This window comes from Antrostomus carolinensis, unplaced genomic scaffold (genome assembly GCF_000700745.2).
Source record: "Antrostomus carolinensis isolate BGI_N321 unplaced genomic scaffold, ASM70074v2 Scaffold19389, whole genome shotgun sequence".
Lineage (NCBI taxonomy): Eukaryota > Metazoa > Chordata > Aves > Caprimulgiformes > Caprimulgidae > Antrostomus > Antrostomus carolinensis.
This window is the reverse complement of record NW_010336632.1, coordinates 1-11,804: the sequence shown is the minus strand read 5'-3', so window position 1 is coordinate 11,804 and position 11,804 is coordinate 1. Positions and strand designations below refer to the sequence as shown.

Below are 11,804 nucleotides of genomic sequence, written 5' to 3'. Positions count from 1 at the left end.
TGTGGGTATTTAAAACTATGAAATGTTAGTATAACTGTACTGAGATTCATTTTCCCTGGCTTTCCCCACTGTGTTGTTACCTTCTACCTAATGCTACTGCTTTCACTCTCTAACTTTAGGGTGGAAAACTTTACTCTTAACTTCAAGGTGAAAAACTTTCACTCTATAACTTTATGGTAAAATTACTGGTCTGATCCAAAAGTACCCTAACTCTTTTTTTTTTTTCCCCCCTTAAAATCTTTGCTTAAAAATACAAAAACACTGCCAGGTAACCACATTTGTTTTTCATATTACCTTGTCTTGTAAGAGATGAGCTGTGCAGTTCAGTTTGTAAGCAAGGTCTAACATAAAAGATAGTCTGGCTTTATTTCCTCCTTTGGACTGCTGGAGTTTGAGTCACATCTACTGAATCTCTCTATTATTTTTGTGCTGGCTTTAGAGATGCCAAGAGGTTCCTCTCATAGTCCACTGACATGCTGGTTCTGCACTTCAAGCAACTCCAAGAAGCGACAAGTTTAGCCTAACTGTTTGAGGACACGGGACGAACTTTCAAAATTAGAAACAAAGCAACATTGTAAGTATAATTAGAAAAAACCCCAATGTGAATATAAAAAAAAGTGAAATCAATTAAGATATTTTTCCTTTTGGGGAAAAAAAAAAAAAAAAAAAAAAGATTTTAATGGGTTTAAAAACATTTCTGTACAAAAACTGCTCAATGACCGGTATTTGCCTTCCCATGGTGACAATACTTCTGACTATTGTTTCAGCAGCAACTCCCACAGGTCCTGTAACAGGGACTATCTCTTCGGCCAGTGGTGCCTGGAACTCCTGCAAAAGACAGTTACAGTAAGACTTTTGCTCTAAATGCACTCAAGACTGAAAACTTACAGCAGGTTACCACGATCCTATTGAGAAAGGGTCATGATGCAGAGAAAACCTTCCTCCCTCCAATGCTGCCCTTAGTAGTACTGCTCTTTTATGACTAAATAATACAGAAGGATCAAGCCTCATAAACTACACATTAAGTATCTATTCAGAACAAGAATGTTCATATTTGGCAGTCCTGTTATTTATCTTCCTCCTAAGCTAGGCAAATGTTTTCCCCACCTCTACCTATCTTTGTGGCCAAAGAAAGCGACTCCCACATCTATTAAAACAAACTTTTACTTCAACATTTCAAACCTTCCACCCAGAATTGTCTTTGATTGCATTAATCCTGACTAAGATTTTTTTTTTCCCTTCCTTTTTTCCTTTGAACTGACGTCAGGCTGTGAAATGAACGTGAGTAGGTGTTACGCAACCTCTTCCAATTAACCATGTGCTTACGCTGAGGACAATAGCTAGGCTTTGCCCATAGCTCCAGGGCACGGGCGTGAAAACACTTCACCACTGTGAGAGCAAGCAGACAACACACCTATCAGCTTTCCCCGCCAGGTAGGACATGCTTCGGTTTCCAGATTGTTGAAGTTTGTTAGCTCCAGCAAATTTCTGCAGAGAAGAAAAAAAAACAAAAACCAAATCATCACCACCACAGTGAGGAACCTGCCAAATACAGTATATTCCATGAGATTCATGTGCTGGCAGGTCCCTCTGCTTCAAGGAACGCTGCTTGTTTACACTGTGAGCTCTATGTTTTAGGTCTTCTTTACATGTATGTGCGCTGAATGCATCTGCGTAAGTGATGTTCTACCAGTCTAACCTTGACATGGGAGGCACAATAACCCACTGATGACAAATCTTACCCCACTTAGACAGAAAGATCTGTACAGGTTGTCCCAAATTCACCAATCGGTTTTGATTTTTTTCTCCTGAAACAAGTTTCAACTGACCCAGAAAAGGGATTGCACAGGAAACTGTTTCCTACACTATCAGCCATAAACTTGACCAGTTTCTACAATATGATTTTTAATGAATATCTAAGATGCTCTCTGGTACCATTTGCCCTCCAATTAAATATGCAGGAAGGCAGCATACACAGGAAAGAGCCTGAAATGCAAGAAATGAGCTTCAGAACTTAAAATTAACGCTCGAGCGCCCAATGAGCTCATGCATGGGCACCCTGTTACTTCATGCCTGAATGCCCGCTGACATCACGCACCAGCACCCAAACGCTCCACGCATGAGCACTATGCAGGGTATACATGGCAGGTTTTAGGTAACCCACGTCTGCAGGGGTGACCTGGGATGGGAGACAATGAAGATACCTGTGCTGGTCACAGGATTCCCTAAGTACGTGTTTGTTTTCTTTCTTCTCTTCGATCTCTCAACCTCAATTAGCAATAAATTAAGTAAAAATTCTCTGAGCTGAGACTATTTTCCTAATGACAGTACTTGGTGGAGAATGCCATGCCACACAAACCTGCCATGGCCTGGAATAACTGGACTGACTTCTGAGATTTTTGAAAGTGCCTTGAATTTGGTATTGTGACCAACATTTGTGCTGTGATTCAAGTGTCATGTCTGTGATGTATGGGGGCATAGGTGTGAACAATGCGTGAAGAGGTGGGAAACAACAAAAGACTCTGAGTGGCCCCCAGAAAAATAGCTCTTCCTGAACAGGAAGAGGCTATAATACAAAGCATGAGCTTGTGATTGGAAGTTGCACCTCAGTACCAAGTGCTGTTAGGGAACATTCTGCAGATCCAGAACAAGTAACCTGCCTTCCCCAGTGACTCCCCAGCTGGGTACGTGCTATCATCAACCATTCTCTTCCTTCTTTCACAAATTGCCCGTACCTTGCCTGTGTGAGCTTGCTTGGCAGGATCAAATTGTGGCGACTGCTTCGATTTGCTGCTTCCTAAGGGTGAGAGGAGAGAAGCTGCCACTAAAATTTTCCAGAAAGAGCAGTACATTCCTCAGTGTTCTCTGATGATAAGGAGGGTTCACTGCAGTCTCCCACATGCTAAAAACTACAACAGTCTCTTAAGGACAGGAGATGCTTTTCAACAGATACTTGTTACAAAGGAGTCAAATCTCCTTTGCCTCCTAGTTCCTAGGGTCCAATTAAACAGATGACTTTCTCTACAGAGAAAAGAAGCAAAATACGAATCCACAATCCCCTTGGATGACTTTTGTTTCCAAATCCGAAAAGGGGTGCTAAACTGTACATTTCCCAAGTTAATTTCTTTTAGTATTTCCCCACTGTAAGGTAAGTGCATTGTAACAGTTTGTACTACCTTGGCACCTGCATTCTCACAGAGCCTTTCTCATGGCTCAGCTGTCAACATTTTCCACAGCCTGCAGCACTGTAGCAAGAGATCCAGATCTTACCCGCAAACACTTTGAAGTTGGACTTGCTGTAATCAAAGGGGGTAAACTGCTTCGGTGCTTCCAGCTCCTCTGGTTGCTGGCAGGCTTTTGGCCGTTTCTTCTCTTGTTTTGGCAACTCTGTTCCTGTTTCACTCATGACTCTCTTCTTATTAGCTTGTTCCTGCTGTGAAAGCAACCCACAGAATAGAAACAAGGACAAGTTTAGGAGAGGAGAATGAAACATCTGCGTAGACAATAACACGAGGATGTGGATGAAGTTCCCATTGGGCCTAGACTCCAGTGACAGCTACTGCCTGTGGCAATAAGAGTGCAGGGAGAAAGCACTTATGTTATGTTCTTGTTTCAGCCTAAGCTCCCCTTTTTTTTTTCCTTGCAGCAGGGACTTCTCAAACGAAAGCCAAGTGGTAATTTCACATTAAAGGTTGACATCTGCTGTGGCTCCACAGGCAGATTTGGGGGAACCTAGGCAAGTGAGAAGCAGAGGACAGCAGCAGCAAACATTCCCTACTGAAGATATGAAGGGATGCAAGGATTTGCACAGCATGGTTTCTAGGGGCCTGTTGCTACACACAGGGCAGAACCACAGAGAGGCTGCTATCAAAAGGCTGTCATTGGGGTATTCCATAGTTATGGGGCTCAGGGTTTCATTCTGAACTACGTTATAAAAATCAAAAGGGGCAAAGGCTGGAAGTAAAGAATTCAATGACTTACCATGGCTTGCTGACGAACAGACACAATATTTTCTGTTGCCTCTTTATATTCCTTCTGTGCCTGGTCACGAGCAGCTATGGAAACAAACAAGTGTTACCGTAAAAAGCAGGAGTAAGTTACCCAGGAGCTTAGAAAAAGCAAGCAAACCAGCTTGCAGCAAGTCTCAAACTAAACAGAGTATAATCTTTGTCAAACAAATAATCTCATCCATCAGGAAATCCATCCTCTAAAGTTTTGTTGTAACTGGGAAACAACCTATATGCATTGGGAAAAGCATACTAGCCAACAGACTGAGGAAGGGAAGAACGGCTGTACCTGACTGCTCGGCTGCTTTCTTTTTGGTTTCATTCTTGGCCTCCTTCTGTACTTGTCTCTGACTCATCAACTTCCATCGATTGCTGATCTGCAATGGAAAAAAAATTACTTGGGATCACTTTCTTTGAAGTTTTATGGCAAAAGGGAGTTTATAAACTTGCTACCACATGCTGGTCTTCATTAAGAGTACAAAAGATCAAATTGGATTGTAAGAGAGATTAAGATCTGCTGCACCAGGTAAAGTAAAACCATGTGCTTTAAAAGTTCTGAGCTACAAACAAGCCACAAGAACAAAGGCAGATACAGACTTCAGTAGTAGTTTGTAACTTTGACAGACAGGGAATTTACAGTGAAATGTCTCCAATCTCTGGTTCTTCGAAGGATATTAATACTACAGAAACAATAAACTACATATTCAGAAACATGCCTAGTTTCTCAAAACTTAAGATTCTTTTTCTAAGGAGAATCCAAGGAGAAAAAAAATAAAATCCTATATTGCTGAAGTTCCCAAAGAAATATAACCTACTTATTTGTTTCTTTTGTACTACTTGGCAGGAAATTTTAGCCTGAGTCTTACTTCATAAATTTTTGATGACGGGTCAAACTTTGCAGATTGTGAGACATAGGCAGGATTCTCTTCGGAAGGTAGGTACTGAAGAAAGAAAAAAACATTTTGCTTTAAACACAACATATGACATTTAGCTCACTGCTAAAATGCTACTTAAAATGTTCCAAATCAAAAAGTTCATATTTAAGAAACATTCTAAAGAACCCGAAAAACCAACCCTCAACCACACACCAGAATAAGTTGTTTTGATATTATTTCCTAGTAATTTGACACTCCAAATCTGTAACAAAGTATTCTATTGTTCTTCTGATTCATTAGAAGAATAAAATCAGCTCACTAACTCTAGCCATAGAGATGAAAATGTGATGCAAATTAAAAAAACCTCAAGCTTGACTGAAAAAAAAAAAAAACAAAACAGTGAGAGGTCTGTTTACTACGTAGAAAGACATATATCTAAGAGGCATTTCAGTGTGTTTTGAAAACAAGTCCACACGTGCATACTTTGCAAGAAGGACAATCTCTGGATTCCAGTAAGAGAGCAGCAGCTGATGCTTTATCAAGCTCTTTCAGATACGCTTGGAAAAACAGCTCAGAGCATCCTCTGCACTACACAGTTTATGAGTCCCACTACAAGTATGTATTGAGAGCATTTACCATTCTAAATGGATTTTCAAAGGACTCCATTATACGCTGAGCTTTCTGCTGTGCAGTGGTTAAAGCCTTCTCATTTCCTTCAACTTCATCACATTCCTAAAAAAGAAAAAAAAAAAAGGAAGAAACATTAATATTAGTTTTTGGTTTTGGCTACTGCTGTTCCACGTATGTTTATCTGAAACTTCAGTGATGGCAGTAACCCTCCAAAGAGATGTAATTAACTTGCTGGCCTCCTCTGTATCTCCTAACCTAGTTGTCTTGGTTATGCTATATGCTTGACAGGAAGCCAATACCATTTCCATGCATGTCCCACCTTACTATTTCTTGCAACACTTCCACACAGTTTTATCAGATTATTAAATATGTTTTCTAATACTTAAATACTAGCACTATCACAAACATGTGGCTTACACTGAATATGCTGACAGTAGCAGTAGCAACAAGACATGCTGACTCTGGCTGAGCATCCTGAATATTCATTGTCCTTTCACTGTCTGAAAAGAGGCAACCATGTTCCAAAACTGGTGCAGGCTCTACATGAAAAGGAGACAAAACTTCTATTAGATACTTGTATATTTTACTGCTTTCACTGAAAGTTTCTTCAGGGCTGCTTACTTCCCCATGTCAAAGCCACATCATGTTATTATTAGTACAGTTTTTAGGTTAAGTCCAAATTACCCAAGGCAGAGTTGTTTGGAAAATCATCCCTAGGAATCCGGGAACTGTCGTGTGGTCCAAAGAATGTACTCTCCAGCCTCTGCAGAGAGATTCAAATTAAAAACACCATTAATACACTACTCCATGAATCTGTATATGTTTTGTCATAATGCAGAGACACATTAATGAAAATTCAAATAAAAGGGTGAAATTCAGTGACTGAATGTTCTTAATATAGCTCACCTGCCAGAGCACATTGTATCTGGCATCAAAAGGTTATCTGTGCAAACATCCACTGGCTAAAGAAGATGCTTTACTTCAGACTCACAAGGACAGTAAATGAGTCAGCCCTAGAAACTCACCTGAAACTTCCCTTCAGTCCGTATATATCAGTGAATACAGACTAACACACATGACACTGCCCAGCAGCTAGTGTTTGCTCATGAAGCCTTAAGTGCTGCTACTATGGCAGCTTGTAAAATATCCATTTACAGCTGGTAATATTATGGGTCTAGCAGAGAAAAGTAACATTAAGCTAAAGTAGAGAAACTTGTAAAATGGATGAGAATAAACAATTTACTAGAAGCTAGAATTTTGCTACACTTGTTTCTGAGTTTAAGGCTTAAGACATTAGGTAACCACTATTATGTAAACAGTACCTCGGGGTTGGATAGAGGTGCCCTCTTCTTGACTGCAACACGAATCTCTGACTGAAATGGGAGAGAAAGGTAAGTCAGTTAAATGTTTTCATATGCACTGCCCTCCTTATCAATGTTTTCAACAGATTTATTATAAACTAGCAGGTTAATAGAATGACATTCATTCTTCTTCTCCTGCAGTGTTTGCATACAGATACATTTAAATACCTCACACAGGAAGGACACATTCATGCTCACAAATGGTTTTGTTTCACTAAAGGAGGAAGACTGTGTTAGTATTATCAACATGCTGATGATATATTTTAACTAATGAACCTCTTACACCTAAGGGGTTTTTTGGCTTCACCATAGCTGTAACAGATTTCTAAATCCATTTACACGGCCAACAAATTCCACGAGATCCATTTCTTCCTCACACAGGCAAACATGGTGCAAACATGTTGTCTGTCTTACATGTGTGCAATGTAAGACAGACAACTGCACCCCGGGCAAGTTGTATCTGTTCTTTTACTGCTCTAGTTTTCCAGGAAATGACACTGTGTGCAGTACAAAACAGACAACAGGCAAGAAGAATTTGCAATACATCTTTTTGCTCTGCTACAGAACACTATATTCACAGTGTTCAAAAAGCAAACTTCAGCACACACATCATCACAGGTCACCATTTAGCTCCAGTCCCTGGCTTATGGAAAGCAAGTGATGAGTCTCTTGTGTGGTACAATCTACTCCTACCTTGAGAAGAGGCATCTCCCGGGCCTGCTGAATGAGAAGATGCAATTCATTAATCTGCTGGCGAACTAGTGGTGGGACTGGATTACAGCAAGCAATGATGCCCTGGGGTTCTCTAAAGAGAGATGAGAAGAATTCAGTGTGCTATATTTACGGCCAATATGTTAGGCATTTGCATTCAAAGGATGTGCAACCAGATACAACCACAGTCCTCACTGTGACAGAATAAAACAAGTCCGATTAATCTGTCAGAGTTTATTCTCTGTGATGAAAAATTCTTCTGTAACAAGTTTCTGCAGATAAGGAGAAACCATTAACTCAGCTCTGCTCTCACTCATCTTTTCTGTGGTCGGTCTGTCTGTCCTCATCTTTATTTTGCTCCTTGTTCAGTATCCATCTGTGGAAGCTGAACCCAGCAGTGGACTTGCATTTAAAGATGCATTTTTATTATTCTCAAGTATGGATATTAGATGATGAGTGTCAAGTGTCTGAGGATAATGTTGTATAAATTGGGTGTTTTAAGGGATTTGCCCTTTCTGTGCCTTTTCCCTGCCCAAATCCCTTTAGGAACTGAAAAAAAACCCCAAATAAATGCTATGGGGGAACTCATCCCTCTCTTGCTCTGTAATACTGTAGGAATCTCAGGGGGAACATGTGACATACAGCAATGCAAAGGAATGTGTTTTATTAGTGGAATAAAATCAGAGAGATGATTCCCAGAAGATGTTTGGAGCCTTCTGAAGGAGTATTGCTATTTATTTCTCTTCCAAACTGAACAACTATAGAGAAAAGCAGTATTAACAGCTGGAAGGAAGGAACCAACTGCAGAAGTAATTATGCATTAGGAAATTACTTGTTGGATATTAAGATCAAATGAGACCCCTCAAGGGTGAACAAAACTTACTTGGGCAGCTCCTCTGCTATCTTCAATAGCATATGATTTGGTAGCACATATCTACAACACAAAGAGGAGATGTGAATGTAACAAAATGTTAAAAACTCTTAAAAATATCTTCAAAGTGCACAAGTCTGCCCCAATTACAAGGTCTGAAAAGATGAAATCAGTTAAAAAGAAATTAAATAGGGCCAATCTAGATACATGTAAGAATTTACTGCTACCTTAACAGAACTACTGTGAAAAAGTAGTCTGAGGTAGTTCACTAATTTCTACAGGTAACAAAGTGATTCCACTTCAGGGGTGGGAGAGGGACAATCCAAGAGACTCACTGAAGTATTAAGCCAATGTTTTTAACAGAAGATTGCTTACCCTGTACTCTCATCCTCTTGACGTGCCATCTTGTCTCTCCATGCAAACAGTAACCTAAATGCTGCTAGCTGCTGTGTGTCGAGATGTTTCTTCTGCCTCCTGTAAAGCTCAAGGTAGGATTCATCTGAAAAGAGGGGCTTGATGTATTTCTGGACAGAAAAAACACTCATGATTAGTATCAGATTTGTGATTTCTAGTTTCCCTTGCTTCACTGAGACAGACAGAATCTCACATGGACATAAGGGGACTGAATAAACTCGGGTACAATGTGTCTTGGAGCTTTTACCCTAAACTATTGGTAGGAACCTATCCCTGAAAAACATACATCTCATCCATTTTTAGCGGAAAATCACCCTCACCAACTCCAGAAGCAGCTTTAGACATAGAATATCTTCCAGCTTTACTACAGTAGACAAGGCTTATTTTCATAGACAGTATTTTCCACAGGCACAATATAATTATCTCATAATGTAACTCCAGCTAGGCTTTGAACTTCTAGGAACATCCAGTAGAACTGGAAATGTAACATCTCTTGGAAAAGACACACCTGAAAGCATCAGGAGGCCAAAGAGTGATAGCATTCAAAAAACAGCAAGGCAGCACCTGAATCCAAGGATTTGAGCTAGTGAACCAAGTGACTGCACACAACTGAGTCAGAATTTATACAGCTGTTCTCAGACACACAAAAAGGAAAAAAACCCTGCGTGTATACAACAGACATAGAACAGGCAAAGGCCTTTCTGTCCTACTAAGCCCATACTCTGATCCAGGTAATCCAACCAGGTGAAGCTTTACCTTCAGACAGATGTCCTTGCTGCGTTGCCACACAACCTGCAGCTGAGTGGGCTGCTCATTCCCTCTCTCCCACAGTGCCTCCCTCACTTTATCATAGATGTAGAGCAAGTAGTGAGTGTCATCACGGGCATACTGAATCATTTCTTCTGGCAAAGGGCTAGAAAAAGAGCCACAATTACACTCATACATTTCAGTTGTCCCGTCAATCTGTCACTTTCCTCTTGCAAGGCATATTTAAGGCAAATTGCACATAAAACACACCAAGAACTAATATGGAAATTCTTCTGTTTCCTTACTAAAGGATTTGTTAGGCAGCAGCAGTAACATGCTGTGCACTCTCCAGTTCAGATGACATCTTGTTCCCATGCTGGAAGCAGGAGTGCTGTGTAGCTAAGTCAGGTGGCAGAACTGCTTGCTATGGTATTTGTCATAACTCTGACTTTCTCCATATTACTGCAGTGGTTAAGCACTGCTCCTAAGAAGTGAGCTTCCAGGAGCTTTTCATTACTTAATCTTCCCTGATCTTCCCAAAAGAACCCTCTTTTCTAAAGAAACACAGGAAAATGTAACACTTGGAACTTACAGCACAGCCAGGTAAATGCTGTGCCTGTTCACTTTGAGACTAACCTACAACTACTGGGCTTACAACTAGAAACATACTCCTCCTCTAACAATACAAACAAGGATAAGTGCTGCCTTGCAGTTCCAGACCGTTTAATGGGTCAGTTTTTACCGTATCCTCCAGTCAGCCAGCTGGTACTGCTTGTCAGCATCTACATTGCAATACAGCTTCAGCAAGTGGTCCAAAGAATGTCTGCCAAGATTGAGGAGACGAGCAGCTTGATGAGTATCAAACATGTTCACCAAGTACAGACCAAAGTCTTTCTGCAGCCATTCCACATCTGAATCAGCACCATGAAGGACCTTGAAAAGCAAAACAAATTGAGGATGACAAGAAGAACATTTCTACTGCAGGTTGGCAGTGCTGTGCTTTCATATTCACATGTCTAGGACCAGATTTCTTTTCTCTCTGTCCTTCACTGTTAGGTGCAGAACTACTAAATGAGTGCACTTGGCAAGTAACTCCCCACTTACATCAAATAAACAGGCACATGAACAAGTTACAATGAAAGGAGAAAAAAGTGACCAAGACAGAGCATAAGGTGTGCTTTTAACTATAATAAAGATTAGATGAATTAAAAAAAAATAAATCTGGTGGTGAATTGGTGAATTTGGCAGCTGACCTTCACAATTGCAGGGTCTGTGAAGGTCTCATTGAGAATGTTCATGTCACTGCGCAATTCCAGTGTATCAATAATGAAATCTTCTGTTCGAGTGGAAATCTGCATCAGACATGTCAAGCCCAGGAAACTCCTGTAGGAATGGTGCTGAAAAACATGGAGGAGAGGAAGAAATGAAGGAAGAAAAAGTAACAGAGAACTTCTTACAGAAAAAGACAATTGGATGAGCAAGCTTTCTCTTTGCAGTCACTAACATGACATAAAAGAAAAACATGGGATGATTTGAAAGAAGATCAAATTCAGTATGAAGTGTGCAGCCAGTACTACCATTGGAAAACTTATAGCATTGACACAGTTTAATTCAACCTTACAGATAATATCTGACAGGTCAGGGTCATGAACTGTCTTTTCATGTCAGAAAATACAAAAAGCAGGAGAAAGAGAAGAGTACAAAACAGACTAGAAAAATAAAATGCTCTCCTAGGTATTAACAGTATACATGTAACTTTTAAACAGAAAACTCAATTTTATTACCTCCAAGTCCAGGGCAAATTCTTTACAGTTCATAAGCTTTTCATTTAGTTCTACCAGCTCATCCAGTGTGGTGATAAAATGACAGGGTGTTTCCTTGATGGGCCTGTACATCTGGCAGAACAAATTATCAGGCATGGTATGTTCTCTGTCAATTCCCACCCCTGACCTCCACCCTCAATTCTGAAATTCATCAAGTATACCTGGTTGTAAACTTACCACATCTGCAGTAAGTTTAAATTAATGTGGGCACCAACCTGGGGTTCTGGTTTTTTGAGAACTTCATCTGGTGGAGAAAAATGTTCCAGCTCATACTGGTAAGGGTGAGCAAACCTGTGGAAATTAGGAAGACAGGCACAGACTAAATTTCAGCCATATTTATGAAGCCAGAGCACAGAGACTTTGAG

General features: G+C 40.3%; 1 protein-coding gene across 1 annotated transcript; it reads right to left on the bottom strand.

Moving 5' to 3' along the window:
• Positions 1-627: 627 nt before the first annotated feature.
• On the bottom strand, positions 628-11,730 carry EXOSC10 (exosome component 10; the record flags this gene model as incomplete). The annotated part of the gene is made up of 19 exons (XM_029086721.1): positions 628-828; positions 1,415-1,488; positions 2,736-2,797; positions 3,271-3,433; positions 3,982-4,055; positions 4,297-4,384; positions 4,874-4,948; positions 5,519-5,614; positions 5,930-6,051; positions 6,197-6,275; positions 6,835-6,885; positions 7,567-7,678; positions 8,468-8,518; positions 8,831-8,979; positions 9,626-9,782; positions 10,359-10,549; positions 10,870-11,013; positions 11,401-11,511; positions 11,655-11,730. Coding segments are annotated over 19 exons (1,906 nt in total), but the record flags the coding sequence as incomplete, so codon positions are not given.
• Positions 11,731-11,804: the final 74 nt, after the last annotated feature.